This window comes from Amaranthus tricolor, chromosome 4 (genome assembly GCF_026212465.1).
Source record: "Amaranthus tricolor cultivar Red isolate AtriRed21 chromosome 4, ASM2621246v1, whole genome shotgun sequence".
Taxonomy (NCBI): domain Eukaryota; kingdom Viridiplantae; phylum Streptophyta; class Magnoliopsida; order Caryophyllales; family Amaranthaceae; genus Amaranthus; species Amaranthus tricolor.
This window is the reverse complement of record NC_080050.1, coordinates 8172999-8193335: the sequence shown is the minus strand read 5'-3', so window position 1 is coordinate 8193335 and position 20337 is coordinate 8172999. Positions and strand designations below refer to the sequence as shown.

At 33.3% G+C, this 20337-nt stretch overlaps 2 protein-coding genes across 2 annotated transcripts in view; both read left to right on the top strand.

The window, feature by feature from the left end:
* Positions 1 to 783: 783 nt before the first annotated feature.
* LOC130810538 (acyl carrier protein 1, mitochondrial) lies at positions 784 to 9519 on the top strand. The gene is made up of 2 exons (XM_057676640.1): positions 784 to 1164; positions 9077 to 9519. The coding sequence occupies exons 1-2, from the start codon at positions 946 to 948 to the stop codon at positions 9251 to 9253; spliced, it is 396 nt and encodes a 131-aa protein (XP_057532623.1). The 5' UTR covers positions 784 to 945; the 3' UTR covers positions 9254 to 9519.
* A 5328-nt stretch (positions 9520 to 14847) lies between these two features.
* Positions 14848 to 20337, top strand: part of LOC130810340 (protein TRIGALACTOSYLDIACYLGLYCEROL 4, chloroplastic) — a 6573-nt gene continuing 1083 nt past the window's right edge. Inside the window, exons 1-4 of the mRNA XM_057676358.1 lie at positions 14848 to 15289; positions 16725 to 16983; positions 19043 to 19427; positions 19954 to 20270. Coding sequence (XP_057532341.1) covers positions 15015 to 15289; positions 16725 to 16983; positions 19043 to 19427; positions 19954 to 20270 — 1236 coding nt within the window. The 5' untranslated portion in view covers positions 14848 to 15014. The remainder of the gene's footprint in view (positions 15290 to 16724; positions 16984 to 19042; positions 19428 to 19953; positions 20271 to 20337) is intronic.

Genomic DNA, 20337 nt, shown 5'->3' with positions numbered 1-20337 from the left:
GTCCTAATTTGATTACCCAAACTTGTGGGAAGCAATAATTCACGAAGAGCAAGGTGAGCGAAGCCTTGTTTGAAGAGTGTGAGGGCAAGGGGTTGTTGGCGAGTGAAGACTGAAGCCATTTAGGGTCCTGCCCAAGATCAGTGCATTTGATTATATCCAAGGGTTGTACAAAAGGTCCAAAGAAAAAGGTTCATCAAACTCCAGCAAGGAGCACTGTCAAGAAGGATCTTGAGAACTTTCTTGGTGCAACTTCTCATTGGTTTTATGGCGGTGCATTAAATACATGAAACATCCTTTCTCCTTTTAGGGGGCAGATAGTTTTGTTAGAAAAAGGCATGTCCAGTCTTATCCTTACCTGTAGATGTACTACTTGTTCAACTTTCGAATTAATGCACCGTCCATATTATTATTCTTTAATAACCCTTTCATGTCTAATAGTTGTTAACCCTAATTTATCAATGAGTATCTGCATGTTGATTTGACTATCTAAATCCATACACATACACCCTCGTATTCCCACCTGTGCGAAAGACTTAGTTGATGACTATGACTATGATTATAAGTCAAAATTTGCAATTCTATTCACTAATTTTCAACTAAAAGATCTTAATAGATAACGGTTATTTTTAAGGTTAATAAATCATCCTTATGTGGTAGCCTGGTAGAATGTGATAGGGTGAGAGTTTTATTATTTTAATTTTTTAATTTTAATATTATTCTTTTTGTTTTTATGCTATGATTTACAAATAAAGGAAATTTTTGTTTTCAACCAACTCCAAATTAATTTGGAGTCGAGTCATAATAGATCGACTTGTCTAGCGCACAGCGCACGCCTCCCCATGGTCGATTTGTAGAATCTATTTCATACTCGTGTTCGCCACTGAGCCAAAAACCCTTGTTCTAAAATCTGCATCTCAGTCATAAGAGAAAGAGAAAGCAGAAAAAATGGCGATGATGGGAGCTCTGAAAAAGTCAATTTTAGGCCATTTCAGGGTTTCAGTTTCTCAACCTTCCCTCTCTTTGATTGGATCCAATAAGTTTCAAAATTTCCCAAACCTAATCAATCGTGCATTTTCATCACATGATGACCATCTCACTAAAGATCAAGTCACTGATAGAGTTCTCGCCGTTATTAAAGACTTCCCCAAAGTCGATCCTTCCAAGGTCTACTCTCTCTCTTGGTCTCTCATTAGATTTTGCTATGCATTGATTTAGGGGTTTGACATTGATTTTTAAGTAATACCCATTTTTCAATGTGCTTTTGTTTCATTAGTTTTATTGGGATTGATTCAGAAGTGTGATTTTGTTGTTTGTGAGTGCTTGAATCAGTTTTTGATTTGGATTTGTGTATAGTTATCCGATTTGATGAATGCTTTGGATGGAAGCTTCACAGGGTTTGTGAGTGAACAGGTTTTTTCATTTTAGGGTGCGAAGTTGTTTAGGGGAAAACAGGATTAAAAGAATACTGTTGATAATGCAAAGTGAGATTTTTCTACTTTGTTATCCTTATGCAATGGAAGTTTGCAATTTCGAAGAAATTTTTGCTTTTAAATTGGTTGCTTCTGCAAATTTTAACTTTGTATAGCTTCTTAATGCAATGCTAGGAGCTGTACACATTCTTGAGGGTTCCCTTAACTTACAGTGGGGCAAAGATTTTTGAGTTCTTGGTTAAATTTTTTAACTAGTTCCCAAACTTGGATTTTAATATCCAGAGATGCTACATTGTTTTGCATTTTTATGGGATAAACTGGTCTTATGTGTTCTCTATACAGTGAATCAATTTTTCAATGAGATAGTTAAGGTTATATTGTCATAATAGACTTGAGTACAACTTTAGTGTTGTTAAATGATGATCTGGATTTCCAGCTTGTCTAGTTTGCTTTTAAAAGTTAACTGGAATCTGGTTTATTTAGTTTAAAATCAATATCGGATGGTTTTTGTTTCTCATAATGTGCCAAATTCTCATAATGTGATTGGGTTTAGTGAATCAATATAGTTTCTAATAGGATTTGGCTGATTTCAACTTGGTTCACTATTCTGGATCCGAGTTTTATGTTTCTGACATATGTTGACTCTTCTAGTCATGAGTCATGACCTTATGTTGTTTGCTATTGCAAAATTTTGATCGTTTGTTACTATCAAGATTGAAGTGCATTATACTCTACTAGATTGTCTAATGGAACAAGTTGAGTCTGGTGATTATCGTGTAGAAATCTCTTGTATCATATAATTTTTTAAGAAGCATTCCCCCTTTTTGTGTACTATCTTTTCTTAAGAACCTCTATACTCTTAGAAATGATATGCTGATAGTTCCCTGAAGATTTTCCTAGATTGTTTATAGGAAATCTACTGATATCTATAGGTTTGTCTCTATTATGTCTTTCATCCCCCTTGGACTAGATAGGTTTGCTTGGAACTTCTTGTAATGATTAAGTATGCTGTGTAGACAAATTGTATGCAATTTATCACTATGATTTAAGCTCTTTTTAGTTGTAAGAGAGTGTTTCTGCTGCATGTTGACATATGGGATTCTAGCTTGACAATTTGATACGGTGGATGCTTCAATGGGATATGAAATGCATATTGATGGGCTTTTACTGCAATACTTTGAATAGGCTGTTTCAAATATTTGAAGGAGATACTGTATTCACTTATAAGTTGGCATCCAGATAGTAAGGCCTTTGATCACATGCTATGCATTGAGGCAATAACGTAGAATAGTAGGCATCTAGATTACATTGATAGTTGCCTTGTATAGTCCATTTATTACATGATAGTTTTTTTTTGCTAAGCACCAATTAGAAACTCTTCATTATTATAGGGGTAATGTTGCAGAACCCTTTTGTTTAGGCGGGACCCTAGGTGGGAGCTTATAGTGACCTCGGGGTGATGAAATGTTGTTGAGGGGACTATTGGTCTTTTCACTTTAATGAATATGTTGTTTCACGGGTTACACATCTTGGTAAACATATTTCGGTTTAAGAATCCTCGTGATGCGAAATAGTTCACCTACCCTAAATTGTATAGATGGTTCTTCATACACCATTGACTAGAGAGGCTCTAGCACTCCGGTGTAGTCTTGTACTCAATTCCTTTATGTTAAGCTCCATTTGACTCATAATATTCTTATATCTTTGTGTTAAATAAATAAGCGGAACAAAGGAGAATAAAAAATAGTTTACACAATATGGGAGAAAGCATTGGGAGAACTGTTGTCCCTTGTACATCTACTAGGAAACCCATCAAGAAATGTACTCGTCATTACAAACTTATAAATAAGAAAAAGATTTTTCTCTTAGGGAGGCCAATCTCATCTAGAGATCAGGTTCACCACTATCGTCGAAATTGAACAAACAGATTCTGAAAATTGGACTAATCACCAAAAATCAATTAGAACTTTTTATGTGATCGTTAGTGTAGGCCAAGTTTTAAGGTTGAGGATAAGGAAGCTTGTACAAGGGAGAGGAGTAAGAGAGAGTTGTTGTGTATACCTAGACTATTCACTGTGTAGACAATATTCACTTGTGGATGAAGCATGAAATTGGTTATGCAATTCATTGGGTTAGTAGCAATGATTAGCTAAGACTTCTCTTTGATTTCCTTCTCTTTCTATTGTATTGATACTAATGTATTTAATATTCCCTCCAATTCATGCAAATTGTCCCATTTAGTTTTTGCACTATCCAATGAACTAATAAAATTTAGGATTGAACAAGATCTCATTTGACTTTTTTTGACATCTAAATTAAGAATAAATTCTAATTAAGAGTGATCGATATATAGTGTTAAAAATTCAAATGAGACAATTGCTCTGAATTGGAGGGAGTATCACTTGTAATTAAAGACTAAGGGTTTGTTTGATTGATTACTAAAGAAAGTAAAGAATGAAAATAGTAAAAACAATGTAATGTAAATAAAACTTCCTTCAAAAGTTCTTTTTATTTAATTGGTTTCCATCGCAAAATCTTTTAGTCCATATCTCCTTGTCTTAAGCTGTTCAACTCCAACATTTCAAGAGTATGATGCGTTCCTCAAACCATATTTTGTCATCACCAACCTTGAACAACTCAGTCATATGTTGTCCACTATAGCCACCCACCACACCATGATATGTTGACCATGGAACCTTCGTCCAAGCTATTGTAAAGTGAGTTTAGTTTTACGGTTGTTCTAATTAGAAAACCCAGATTTGGATTCTAATTGTTGGATTTGACTGCTTAAAGTAACAATTTACTTGTAAAGTGAGTTTAGTTTTACGGTTGTTCTAATTAGAAAACCCAGATTTGGATTCTAATTGTTGGATTTGACCGCTTAAAGTAACAATTTACTCTTTAGTTCCAAAAAAGAGTTTGTCTTTTCATAAATTTTCTTTTGCCTTCCTCGAGAACAATAAAAATTAATCTTTCTTATTGTTTTTCTATATTGTAAAATTTAAAGTAAATATTTTTATTTTTAATCTTATAAAAAGATTTTTTTTATATTTAATATTTATAAATCTAAAATAAGTTATTTTAAAAAGTATATACTAAAAATATTAGGTCTAAGTTATTTTAGAGAAATAATGAAATTAAATATTATAGAGATTTTTATATCTCAGATAAGAACCTCTGTTTTAGCGCGCCATGAGACACTGAGGGGCGACCACTTAAATGACTTCTTGAGTATAAGAGGCTCTTCAAAGGTGCACATTTTGCACCTAGCATGCCTCATGTATGCCATTTGGATTTTTGATAAGTAACATGTCTTTGGCTAATATTACTAAAATAACCCTCAATTCTTAGTGTATTGAATGGAAAGCAAAATATACTCCCTTTCTTTCCCTAAAGAAAAAATATGGAGTCGCTGGATGATTCTGATTTAGATTTTAAGTGTTTAAGTATGTCACACAATATTTCAAGCATCAAGAACTACTGTACTTTTTCTTGCCTTTTTCTTTGTTTTAATTTTTTGTTAACTCAAGACTATGCTATCGAGTTATTATAATATGAATTTAGTATTGTTATGTTATAAATTTGATTTTGAAGCTTTTTAGCGAAATTTTGTGCCTCAGAAAAAGACTTGTTTGTTCTTTGGTAAAAAAGATCTTTTGCGCCTCAGTGCACCTCGCGCCTCTTAAAACTAAGGTCGACACGAGTGCATCGAGATTTTTGAAGTGTTCGGGTAACATAGGGTTTGAGAGATGAATATTTGAGGTTGATAGGAAGATAACGATTGACAAGCTACAAATGAAAGCATTTTTTGGGTGAGTGAGTTTAGGGGCTCTTTTTGTTTTGATGATGTGTTGATATATTCTGAAGAATTTGCTAAGGTATACATTCAATCGTGTTCATTTCTAAAAAATTACTAAATAAACTTAAATCAAAATATACAAATCATAAAATAAAACATATGTTTGGATCCAACAAACTTTTATCCAAATAATCGGTTTAGAAACTTGATATCCATTTCGAATTTTTAAAACCATATCAAATATTTGATATTTCGAATTTGATATTTCGGGTTATCTTCAAGTCTTAATACCCAATTGCCTCCTTGGACTTAGATTAGAGGGCTTTGTGGGAACTGTAAAAGAAAAAGTTGAAAATGAAAATTCAATAAACAGTTGAGCACTATATTACTTAGACTTGAGGGTTTTTGTCCCACTCGAGTAAGTGTTCGATATTTTATGGAAAAAATCTTATGATTTTGGTTAAATCTGAAGTGCTAAAGAGTCATACCAAATTACCAATGCTCAGAGTGTCGAGCATTCGACAAAGGTACTTGAGTGAGCAAAGAGTTTGAGTCTCATAGGTGAACCAAACATATCCTAATGGAACCAATAGCACCAATCGCCTTAAGTTTGGATGTGTAGTAAAATTACTTCTTTGGAAGACTTTGATTCTTTTGTCGGCTAGTATTAGATTTTACGCATACTAATGCAAGGTATTTTATAATTTAATATTATAACTAAACTAAAAAAATATTTAGTTTGCATGCTACATTATAAATTAATGAACATAGAAAATTCAATAATATAAGCAATTTATTAAATATTTGAAATATTTCCTTATACACAACATTATCATTTTGACTACAATTATTGTTACATTATTCATTAAACCCTTTTCGGGGGTAGTTCTTGATATGAAAACATACAATTCGCAGTCTTGGAACAAAACGATCGATTTGGGACAAAAATTGACATCGACTTCTATTTATTGTCCACGCAAAACAAAGTGTCACGAGAAAACACCTTCTTTGTTTTCGGAATGAATAGCTTATATTCGGCATTTAAGTGATTAAGAATAAACCAAGTTCTATTACACAATCCATATGATCATTGTTTTTAATATTATCGGAGCACTAACTTTAAGAGAATTCTTGGGATTTGAAGATCAGATGACTTGATTGTGTTTAGTTATTAAAGAATGCATCATTATTCGGTCCAACATGACCATTTGCAAATCTTATCAGTGCTTTGGTATACTTTTCATCACCAGATATCAATCATACGACATAGTCATTGACCTTTTCAACAATTTTTATTTGTTGGTATAAGTATAGCTCCTTGCTTTTTTTTCATAGTATGAATGATAACGTTTATCGGCTATGTCCTATGAATAGCTGAAACATTATTTATTTTTATTTTTATTTGTATTCAAACTGATAGTGTTGTTTATAAGCAGTTATTTTCAAAAGATTTTATACATTGTTTATGTTTTAGAACTTTTAAGTGTTTATTATTTTGTTATTTATTTATATTTGTTGCTGCATGCTAAATATTTATTCTTATTCTAGTGTTGAATAATTGTCTCAATTTATTCCTATTACTTTGCCTAACTAGGACGTGAACATAATTTTTATGAACTCCCACCCATTGATTCCCACTTGTGTTCACTAAATTTTCTTTGCCACCTACTAAACACCCCTCCCCCTATGGGTGTGAACTCTTTTGAACAAACGACTTATTATGAATGTATGATACTTGTTTTACGGGGAGACTCTAAGGGGGTGTTTGGCACATGGGATTTCAAGGTGGGAATAAGACTTTGTCCTAGAAAAGGTCTTAAGTCTTTTTCTGTTCAAAGGGATAGGAAATAGGGAATGAGATTAAAAAATGAGAAACTCCCCAAGATATAAGTCTTGGGAGAGGGTGGTATTTTGGTTGAGACTTTCATTTTTATGACTTTCTTCCAAGTTCTTAATATGAAAAACTAGAAATATGAGTTTTTTATCTTCAAAGTCTCATCTTAAAAGTCCCATATAAAAATCTCACAATTCATATTCCCTTGTGTCAAACACCCCATGAATCCTTTTGTCCTTTTTCTGCAATTGATTATTAGGTTAAATAAGATCATCAAAAATCTGGAAAAAATTTTGTGGTAGATTTAAGTTGAGCTTTTTGGTCCTTTGTTAATTACACAATGCCTTCATCTTTGTCTCTTCTCTGGCATTAGCCATATGGATTGTGGACTGTTTAATGAAGGGAAGCATGTGCATTCTACATAAGCTTGGATCCCTTTAGTACTATGTATATTTAATGTTACTTTGAGAGGGAGTAAGAATTGAAAATTTTGGAAAATCAAAAGGAGTTTAGAGAGGTGTCCAGTCAAAAATCTTGGACCAAAGAGACGGGTTTCCTGAGTCCACACATATAAGGAATAGTTGTGTAGATGATATATTTCGAGGAGCTGTGATTGCAAATAACCTTTGATAGGTTTATTCTGCACAAAAGCTGCATGACTTTAAGAAGTGGAGTTTAGAAGCTCTTACAGCCTGTTTGGTAGTTAATATTAAATATTGGGAATGGTAATGAAAAAGTGTAATTTTGATGGGAAAATCTCATGACAAGTTTAATGGCCTTGCTTGTTTTACTTTAATCATTTTATTTTCTTTATAAAATTTATTCCGATGCATTACCAGGTAGAGAGGTGGTATTAGGTGGTAATGAAAAATTGTGAATAAAAAAACATTTTGATGATCAATTTTTCATTACCATGGGATGACATGGTACAGTTCACAAAAATTTACACTGAAAATCATTCCCATCACCATCTTTTAGTACCGATAACCAAACGGGCCGTTAATGCTCTGTAAGTGCTGACTATTTGGATATTTGCAATAGGCGATAAATTTATTGTTTACTATTTATTTGGCTAGTTATCAAAACTCAAGACAATGATATTGTTTCTGGAGTCTAGAATATCTTTTGGATTGAGGTAGGCCAGCACCCACCTCCAAACGTAATCCCGAATCCTTTCATCTTAAATTTTGTTATTATTGGAACTCCCATTTTGAAAACTGATACATTGACCTCAGTAGGGCTTGAAGCTGTGTGGTTGTAAAGAGCAGGTGGCTGTTGTTATGATTGGCATAAAACTGAGTTTTAGGCAGAACTATTGATGTACTTTCTGAACAGAATGGCACATGCACCTTAATTATGCTTCTGTAGACATTCAAGAGGACCAAAGGATTTTGGTGATCATTTACTTTGGAGAAAGAACTATTATATACTTTGTTATGAGAACAATGAAAAATTAGAGGATGTGCTGTAGCCAACTACAAAGGTTGGTAGTTGGTACCTATCACTTGATAGATAGAGACTATCTGCATACTCTTGATGGTATAAAATGTCATTGTAATATAACTAGATCCCTTTGCCCTAACATATGATATTTGATACCATATGAGAACATTTTTACCGATTGTTGTCTTTATTTACAATGATCAGATTTTTGCTGCAAATTGGTACTTTCTTTGGCAACTGAACTTATTGTATGATTTACTTGGATTGAGATATAAATCAACAATGGTTTTTCGGACTGTTTCCAACCTTGACATGTTAAGTGCCCAATTTATTGGACGGGTACCAATCGGGTGGGCTTTCACTTGAAATGCGGCAGCAAAATGTTGCTTGCTTGCAGTTGCAATGCTTCTTGATTATGAAGCACTATAGCAGTTTTAACTTTACTTTTGTGGAATACGACGTAATGAGCCCCAAGACATATGGAGTATCTCGTAAGAAAGCATATTAATGGTTTTAAATGGCAAAATGAAGTTAAAATTGATTGCTTTCTTGGTTGTAACTGTTTTGCAGGTCACATCAGAAGTACACTTCCAGAAAGACCTGGGGTTAGATAGCTTGGACAATGTAGAGCTTGTAATGGCCTTAGAAGAGGAATTCAAGCTGGAGATTCCCGATTTGGAGGCAGATAAAATTGACTCGTGTAAGCTTGCCATTGAATACATTCACAACCATCCACTGTCTAGCTGAACTCATCAATTTTGCGACATGGGACTAAAATTTGTTTCAAAACCATCTCTTTTGCTTTCATTTGATGACTGATTTTCGTAAAATCGTTCTAGTGTTTGGGCAATAATGTACAAGATTTGTTGGTCTTAATTTAGACGACCCATCTGATTTGCTCTTTTTGAAACATTTCCAAATGTGGCTATGGATTTATATCCATGTTATCTGTTCTTTACTCTTGGAACTCATTCTTATCGCTACTCATAGCCCAAGTTACTCTTACCGGTTTACCGCTGTGTTTGGTTAATAGTATAAATGTAGTAATAGGAATGAGTTTTAGTGTTAATAGTTTTGATGTCATAAGCTATGTCATTTTCACGGTGTTAGAAGCTTTATCATTAAGTACTTCTTTTGGTTTTTGATAGTTTTCTTTTTTTTGCCATCTAATATACAATTTTAATCTTTTATATATCTTTAATTTCATATGATGAAAAATTTTAAAGTAAATTTTATAAAAATATGTAACATAGAAAAATGTATGCCAAATAAAATCAATTAATGAGCAGTAGTTGCTATAGGAATTGTAGCAACTATTTAAAATTTAAAGGAAGTTTGTTTTTTCTTCATAATTTTAGATTACCATCTAATATCATCCTTTTCATGTAGTAACGGATGAAATGAATTTTGTGAAAATAAAAAGTTAGAATCAAATAAGATGGATGAAAAATAGAATTAGATTACCATGTTATATCATTATTTTGAAGTAGTAATGAATGAGAATAAATTATTTTAAGAAAATAATAAAATTAATATTTGTGAAAAAAAATTTCTAAATTTTGAGTAAATTTCAAGATGATTGGTTTAAAACTTGATCAATATAACCGTGAAATCCAAAAACTTGATTATTTCTACTTTTAATATTTTACTTATATAAAAATTATAAAAAATTATTTTTAAAATATTTTTTTATATTTTGATTTTGTTTATTTTAGTGATTATCATAAAATATGTTTTTTTTTTCTTCATAATTTTTAAATACCACCTAATACCACTCAAGTGGTAATCTTCTTGTTTAGTTAGAACAATCAACATGAGAATTTCTATAATAATTAGTTTTCAAACTCAATCATCGTTATTGCGTATTCTAAACAATAACTTACTGATGAGCCATTTGATTCTTCTTTTCTTTTACTGAAAAAAAAACTGTGTAGATAATATTTAAAATAAAAAAAATATTCGTTTTATTATACTCGATACATTTGAATAGTAATACTATTCATCTCTAATCTTGTTTTGGTAATTTCGACTCACACATAGGAAATAATATAGTCATATAAAATTTTGTTTTAATCTTCTTAAAAACTAATTTTTTAATATGTAATTTTCATAATTTTTTATTTAGTTAAAATAAAGATATTTAATATACAATATATGCAGTATTAAATAAACAAAAAGAAATGAAGCAACTAATAAGTATTAGATAACGGAAGAAGTATATGACTCGTAAAAATTTTATATTTTGACACAATTTTAAAACTAATTTTTCAATGTATCTTTTAACTTTTAATTTTCTGACTTCGCCCGTGTTAAATCTAACTTAATGCTTTTAGATTGTTATATGTTTTATATGAAAAAAACATGAGGAGATTACAAGCATCTATGAGATTACAAGTCTTTGCAACCTAATACAAATTTCTAGGAATTGAAATTACAATGAATTTAATTAACTTAAAATAATTAATTAACCTTAAACCGAAGATACTTTAAGACAATACTGTCTACGGAAACCTGATACTAAACCGAGGCACTATCTAGTTTTCCTAAAAGCGTCATTCCGCCTACTTGGTGTTTAGGCTTATAACCAGGAATACACTTTTGAAATACGACGGTTTGCAATTAATTATAAGCACTATATAATTAATCTTTGTGAAGTATTAGAGATTATATTGAGCAATCTTAGAAATAGAATGAAAAGAAGTGATCAATTTCTTTCACACTTAATAACTTGTAGAGAAATTAATTTGGGGAGGTTGAGAGGAATAATATTGCAACAATTCAAGATTGCTCCATCTCATATATCAATGCTCATTGTCTAAAAGGATTAAATCGACACCTAGTACATTCTCAACCACAAGTGAAAATAAAATCGATGATATCCAAAAGGATTGAATCAAAGATATATATCCATCCACCTAAAGAGAAGTACATACAAGATAATTTCTCTTGTACATTCAGCTTGACACTTTAAAGCCTGTGTCCGTATCTTTTCATAAGCTCATAGAAGTCTATATGTCCATCCTAACTTCCTGAAGTGGCTAACTTCGAACTTACATAGATAAGTTCTCCCATACGTAACTTTCGTGTCCTTATGATACGACACATTCATCTAGAGCTCTTCAACTATAGAACTAGATAACTTTTTATTGACGTTATCTTATTAACATCACAAGTACCAAATAACTCCCTTTGGGTCTTATACTTTGAGTTACTTAACAACATCAAATAGGAGATTTAACCACATGAATCATAAGATCCGACATTAACTGAGTGTTAGATTAGGTTCCTTCATTAGTGTTAATTGGACATAACACAATTCCAATTGAAGCGTAATCAATGGAATTCCTTGGCAAAGCTTTTGTTAAAATTATCCGCCAAGTTAAACTTTATACTGACACAGTCAAACGTTACGACCCCTTTTCTGACAAGTCTTTTTATAAGGTCATGCCTTAGTGAAATATGTCTTGACATACCATTATAAACTTTGCTATACGCCCTTACCAAGCCGAATCACTATCACAATGGATAGCCACCGGTGAAATAGGCTTAGGTTATAATGGTATCTCAAATAAGAGATTCCGAAGCCATTGCGCTTCCTAACTTGCCGATATTAAGGCAATAAATTCTGACGTCATAGTAGAATCCGATATGCATGTCTGTTTCTTGGAAGACCATGAAATGGCACCTCCCCCATATATGAATATCCAACCACTAGTAGAAGATGAATCTTCTTTGTTAGTGATCCAACTTGCATCTGAATACCCTTCAAGTACCGGAGGTTCTCCACTATAACATAACCCATGACTCATTGTTCCTTTTATGTACCTAAGTACTCTCCGAATAGCTATCCAATGCAAAGGTCCCGGATTGCTACTATACCTACTTAGCTTTCCAACCGCATAAGCTATATCGGGCCTTGTTGAAGTCATAGCATACATCAAAGATCCAATTATCTTTGAGTACGAAAGTTGAGAAATTGGACTACCCTGATGAGGTAACAATTTCATACTTCCATCCATTGGGGTAGACACTGGGCAATACTCAAGCATATTAAAACGCTTAAGTATTTTCTCAATATAGTGAGATTGACTTAAAATTATTCGATCGTTAGATCTTATAATCTTTATGCCTAAACTGACATACGCCTCCCCCATATCCTTCATTTTGAAGACCGAAATAAATAATCCTTTACCTTCTTTACTTACAACAAACTTGTACCGAAAATAAGCATGTCATCGACATATAGAAAAATGATAATACTGTTGCCTTTTTCATCAAATTTACTATATACATACTTATCCGATTGATTCGATTTGAATCCATACGACAAGATAGTTTCATGAATTTTTTGATGCCACTACTTTGGTGCTTGCTTTAGTCCATAAGAGACTTTACTAGCTTGCACACCTTTTGTTCTTGTCCTTTCATAATAAACCCTTCAGGTTGTCTCATGTATATTTCCTCCTCTAGATCACCATACAAGAATGTTGTTTTGACATCCATTTGATGGATTACTAGATTATATGACGAAGCTATCGCCACCACTAACCTTATAGTGGTTATCCTTGCAACTGGAGCATAGGCGTCAAAGTGATCAACACCATGCTTTTGCCTAAAGCCTTGAGCCACAAACCGGGCTTTGAACTTATCAACTGTACCATCAATGTTCATTTTCTTTCAAAAAATCCACTTACAACCAATGGACTTGCACCCTGGAGGTAAGTCTTCCAACACCCAAGTGTTGTTTCCCGTAATGAAATCCATCTCATCATTGATGGCTTCCCCCCAAAAATCCGAGTCTCGTGAAGTCATAGCTTCACTATATGTTAACGGATCTCCTTCTACTCCAAATATATATGGAATACTAGTGCAAAGATTATCACTTGTTCCTTCAATTAAATAAACCTCAAAATCGAGTCCAAAAGAATTTTCTTTTCTTTGCCTTTTACTCCTACGCAATGTAGGAACAATTTCCTCTTCATCCTCAATGATCACATGATCATCTTGAGGACTTGATTGATTGTTTAGATCAATCTCTTTAGGGTCACTTTGATGTAAATCTTTAGGTCTGATAATTGATGAAAATCGACCTTCATCAAATATAGCATCTCTTGACTCTATAATAGCGTGAACCTGTATAAAGTCATTGGGCTCTATAATATAGAACCTATAGGTTTTGCTAAATTCCGCATAACCTACGAATATGCTTTCTAGGCCCCTTTCACCTAGCTTTTTCCTTTTGTTGCCGGGCAATCTTACAATTGCTCTACTACCCCAAACTCTAAGATAACTTAGATTTGGCTTTTTCTAATACCATAACTCGTAAGGAAATTTATTAGTAACTTTTGTAGGAACTCTATTTAAGATGTGATAAGCCGTCAACATCTCTTCCCCCCAAAATCCATCACTCAAACCAGAGTAAGATAGCATGGAGTTAATCATTTCTTGTAGAGTCCTATTTTTCTTATAGAGTCTTAGCAACCTAATACAAATTTCTAGGAATTGAAATTACAACGAATTTAATTAACTTAAAATAAATAATTAACCTTAAACCGAAGATACTTTAAAACAATACTGTCTACGGAAACCTGATACCAAACTGAGGCATTATCTAGTTTTCCTAGAAGCATCATTCCGCCTTCTTGGTATTTAGGCTTAAAACCTGGAATACACTTTTGAGATACAACGGTTTGCAATTAATTATAAGCACTATAAAATTAATCTATGTGAAGTATTAGAGATTATATCAGGCAATCTTAGAAATAGAATGAAAAGAAGTGATCAATTTCTTTCACACTTAATAACTTGTAGAGAATTTAACTTGAAAAGGTTGAGAAAAATAATATTGCAATCACTTAAAATAATTAAGAAATTGCACTTGAATAATAGCATATCTCACATAAGAGATATTGAATCTATATATTTATAATGGTAGAATTAACTACCCATGATTTCATGATTTACTCACTTTCTAGGAAATTTTATTTATTAGGTTTTAAATTAAAACTAGCCGTAACTTTTAATTAATAAATACTAACAAATCAGCGGTGTAAAACTATAAGGCCCAAGAAAATAGAAAGTTGGAATTAGTCTAGCTAAAACTTAGCTTCAACCTATAAATGTGCCTTTAATTGAGCGCACTAATATATTCCAATCTTAAGAAACTACTGTAGTTTCAAAATAAAACTCTATTAATTATAAAATTAATATTTTATAATCTCCTTGGCCCTATGTTTTCATAGTACTTGCCATTAATTTTCATGGAATTAAAACTTAGTACAATTAAAACTTATAATTATACTTTAACTTTTATATCTTTTATACTCTAAATTATTGAACAGTTAGGATCGACTAGTGGGGTCTGGGGAGCATTTCGAAATGCCTCAAGAGCAAGAGACAAAGGTTTACGTACCGTAGATAGATAAGGAAAAACCTGAAAATTCACAATATTTCTTCTGTTCTTCCTACTGCACAACCTCAAAGACATAGACCTCAATTGCCCACAAAAATGGCGAAATTGAGGACAGCAATGGATGCAGCTTTTTGGGACATGGATATTTCTAGTACCCAAAACCTAGATGGGTGTGCCAAAGCCATTCCGGGTGACCCATTACCTCTTGACTCTTGTATAACTGGGAAAGTACTTCGTGTTCAACAACTTTCTCTTCTTGGCAATGGCTTCCCTCTCGGAATCATCCCTTCTCTTACTCCATCCCTTTCTAAAAAAGACGTTGGTTCTTTTACTCTTCAATCCCTCCTTCTTCGCCCTTCATTTGGTGATTGGTTTGTCTCATCCCCTTCTTTTAGTTTTTGTTTTTTTTTTTTTTTTTTTATTTTGATTTTCAATTTCATTTCTTGTATTATGTAATTAATAATGTATATAGCTAGTAATAGATTGTGTTTATCGATATTCCTATTTATTTTAAGTTTTAATATTATTAGGTTCATTAGACAATATAAATAGGAATGTATGTGCCTTTTGTATTACTCTTGGTATCTCATTTCTGTAGAATTTAATTGGTGCTATTTCAATATGGATGTTATATTGTAAGGTAAATGTGTTAAATTTGATATTTTGATTTTGGTGGCTCCATGGGTAGAACTTTATGTGTTCTTGTGAGAAAGTTGTGATTTTGTGTTGTTGGGTGTTAATTGTATAGTAGGTTTAGTTGACTTTGATGGAACTTTAAGATGTGAATTGGTTGTCTCATTGCTGGTGTTGGCTGCCAAGCTGATGGATTTTGTTGCATTTGATAAGTTGGGGTGATCTTCATGAGCCTAAAATAAGTTCTACTTTTGAAATCATATCTATATGCAACTTCTAAACGTTGTTCATGTAGCTGACCTCAATCTTTTAGGATTGAACATTGTTGTTGTTGAGAACCTGTGAAATTTGTTTTTCCACATTATTTTAGGCTGTTAGGCGTAGTTTTCCTTGTGATTTCCATCTTGGTTTTGAACTTTGAAAAGTAGATACATGTATTTCTTTTCTGATGAACCAAAGAGGGCAAACAATATACACTCATATGCTGCTGCACTCCTTTATTTTTAGGAGTGTTACCTAATTCACTAATACCATTGAGAAACTTTAGACCATTTTAGATGAATGTAGCGAATCAGTAACACGGGTTTTCAAGATGCAAGATGCTTGTTTCTTTTTTATTTATTTATGTAGAGGCTTCATTCATAGGGAAAAATTCTAGTTGCTTGAAAACCTCTATTAGTTGTCATTTAAAAGTGTATGATTTGCAAACTTGCTTTCAAATGATCATTATAAGTGTGGCATAAATTCATAAGAAAGCATGTGTGGTTCTCAAAACATACAAGTGTGATCTATATGCTAGATATTTAATGTGGAGATGTTTTCTCGATGATGGTCTAGATGAATTGAGAAATACCAATAGTGTGGTTTTGTCCTTTCCATTTCAAGCTAAGCCTCGTGTTTGCAATGTGTAGGGCCAACGATGTATACACCAGGAAATGTGAATCAAATTTAATGTTTTGAGCATCTCATTATAGTTGAAATTCTATGCAAAACTTTTTCATGGCAGCATGTTTAGTGCTATACGGTTTTGTTTTGTAATTAACCTTTTTTATTTTCTTCTTCTGTGGCTTCGATGTATGTCGTGGTGGAATGTTTGAACCTTTGGTCTTTGCAACCACTTTGGTGCTTTGAACCAACTGTACTGACAAACAACGTACTATTTTCCGTTTACAGGTGGCTTGGGTTAGCTGGGCAAATCCGTCCAAAGAAGTTGATATCTAACTTAAAAGAGGACGTTTACAAACTGATCAATGGTGATGAATTTGAACGTCCATCCTTCAAGGATGTAGCAGATCATGTCATGGACAAGTCACTCTATGCCCTAGCTTTGTGTACCCAGATCCCTATCTCATCTTCGACTTCCTTATTGTTGAGCTCAGAAGTCCATGGTGAGAGGAAAGGACGGCGCAATAAAGTCCTACTATTCCACAAGGCAAGTCATTAATTTACTTGTTTGCATTGGATAAAGATTGGAGCATATATTTTGTCACATTTAGGTGCTTGAAATATATAATGTCGGTTGCAATCTGAGAGATTTACATCAAGGTCTGACTATGAACATTAGAAATTTCTCTGGATTGTTCATTTCTCTGAAAATATTGAGGTCTATATATCTTGTATTCTATGGTCTTTCTATTCCAGGCTATTTCACTGATTTTTCCGTCTTTTGTGCATTGCTCTTGTTTTCACTGGTCAATTTAAGATGGTGCAAACGAACCATTTTCATTATACAGAAACAACACGTCCAATAAATCCATTTCCATTCCAGACCACCCCCAAACCAAAACATTAATGCCGTCAGATCTTTCTATTTAGATAAGCATTTTTGCTCTATAAGTTGACTCGTGAAAACCGACAGGTTACGGGCTAGGCTAGGTTCGGATCAACCCAATGGGTCTAGGGTGTTTTTAAAAATTTGTTTTATCATTTATTTTTTCCATAAATATCATCATCATCCTACCCAGTGTATCCTGCTCATGGGGAGGGAAGGATGGCGGCAACTCATACCCATAAAGGAGAGCGCCACCAAAGGAGTCTCCCGGCTCGAGAAAAGTAAAGAGACGTATGTAAAATAAATATTATATTTATAAAGATAATATTTTCTCATAAAAAAGGACCAACATATCAATTTTAATTTTGAAGGCTACAAAGAAATATTCACTCAAAATACAAAAATTAACTGGAAATTATAGGGGATGCTGACTTAAAAGCGATGATGTGGAAATGAAGAGATTGACAAAATTCCGATTCTTTTGCATTGTGTATCTCCAGTTCTGTGATCTTGTATTGAAAGTCTTCTAGATCACTGCTGAATTATACCATTCATCATTCTTTTTATAGTTTTTGGAGTGCGCATTGACCTTTTCCAATCACATCGAAACCTGAAACCCATGTGGACGACCATTGAAACTCATATAGTGGTTCATGTAGCCGACACCAATCTTTTGGGATTAAGACTCTTGTTGGCGTTGCTTAAAAGATTTCCTTAATGAATGTTGGTTTTTATTTTGATGGGGTAATTAGCTTTTAAGTCGCATTTTCTGTTTTTTCAATGTTTCTTATATGCTGTCCATGCTCATTTGTACAAATCTCTACATGATGTGGCTCGAATTCCTTGCACCATAGTTCTGAGGTTTAGTATGTACAATTATCAATTACTTCATCAGAAACTTTATCCTCTTTTTATGGTCATGCAGTGTAAACCTCCATCACCTTGGATTTGACTCCATAAACTGCCACAAATATAAATGACTTTCTTTACTGTTTTGAATTAGCCGATCTTAATCTTTTAGGATTTAGGCTCTGACGTTGTTGTTGCGTACTTGTTACTGATTTGAATGAGCCCTTGAACATATTAAAATAACAAGGAGAAATCTGATAAAGCCTAAATCCAAATGATCATCATTTAAGTGTAAGCTCACTCTTGGTACACACATTGTGCAAGTCTTCCTTACGGATGCTTGTTTTCATTTTTGGTAGGTTTTTTTTTACTTGGGTGCATTCTTTAGCTCTTTTTATTGTCTATCTAATAGGATGGCTAACTACTTAACTTCCTCTTCCAAAGATGCAGGAAACCCGTTATAGTGCACTCATAGGGTTCTTGCTGGATACTTTTCTTTTCATCAACAAATTAGTATAGGAAAAAAAATCATAATTTTCAAATATACTTTATTCATTAGCCCAGGATACAAATCAGCTAGTTTGCTTTCTAAAGAAAATCTGATTTCCTCGTGTAAGAAAACAGCAACTCTTTTAACACTACGTTTTTCGAGCCTAACTGCCAAAGTATGCTTTTATCGGTTATCATAACATCTTCATTCTACCTTTCCCCCCTTTTCTATGGGGCGTTCATCAGTTTTCTATATGATCAGAAACTAGCGCTTAAAATACTGTACTGCTTTTTGATGATTTATTATATCACCTCCGATTATTGTGCCCTAATAATAATATCACGATTAATAGCTAACTTCAACTTCATATATTGTGTGCAGCTTCCTTTACATGACATTATATTAAATGCAGCATGGCCTGAATTATTTATCGATCGTAAAGGAAGATACTGGAACGTTCCCGAGTCAATTTCTCTGGATTGTTCATCTCTCATATCGGAATCAGGATTGCGATATCGTTTCGGGGTGCACAAAAATAGTGGGCAACCTCAAGCTGTTGTTAATTCAATAGATAATGATGCACCGGCTGCTTTGCTTCCTGGGTTATGCGCTAAAGCTGCTTTTTCATATGAGAAGAAAAAGGATTTATGGAGGCAAAAGGAGACAAAAGAGGATCTATACATAAAAACTGAAAAGGGGACGTTTTGGAGGCCTGCATATGATGAGCGCCTGAAAGAACCTCATGCATGTATATCTGCCATTATAGGTATTCCATCTTCTTTAGCTATCTCGCAAAAATCACATAAATGATTTTGGCTAATATTTTTGGGAAATTTCATGTGGTAACCCTGAACAATCTGTTATTCCACGTGGTAGACAAACATTTTTTTAATCTACGTGCTGACCTTGACCTTCCAACTTTTCCACGTGGTAGACAAAAATGAAGTTTTTACATTTTGTCTACCACATGGAAAATTTGGAAGCTCAAGGTCACCAGCAGATTTAATAAACATTTGTGGAAAAGCAAACGAACTTAGGGTCACCACATGGAATTTCCCTCTAGTTTTTTTAGTTCACCTAAGAACTTTAACACTTACCTGAAACAAGATTGATTTTGTATAAATCTCCAGTGCTGAAATTCCTCGATTTACTCTTATGGCTTCATGCTAATATGCTATCAAAATACTGCTCTGATTTTGGTCACAAAAGTTCTGTCATACGTTTTTATGTCATTTTTTTCGAGAAAATGTTACTTAATCTTTCATTTTTTCCATCAATGTCCCAAATTACAGGTGGCACCTTTGGCGCTTGGCTCCATGGTGAAGATAAGAAATTAAAGCTTACATCAGAAGGAGATAGTAGTAAAGTTTCTTCAAGTTCTAGGAAGAGGAATCCTGTCTTTGCTGATTTATTTGGTTCAGTGTGCTATACATTCCAGCACGGGAAATTCAGAAAGAAATATGGAGATCTAACTAGGGTTGATGCTCGTTTGGATATCAATTCAGCTTTTGCTTTTGCTAAAAATATCACTAGTATGTTCCAGCATACACCGGCTCCCCATGATAACTCAGCATCTCTCCCCAGACTTGGCCTGGTTTTCCAGCAGCAGGTATAGCCATGTGACATTGCCTTTTACTGCCTGAATAGTTTGTGAGAAATATGCATTATTTCTTTGT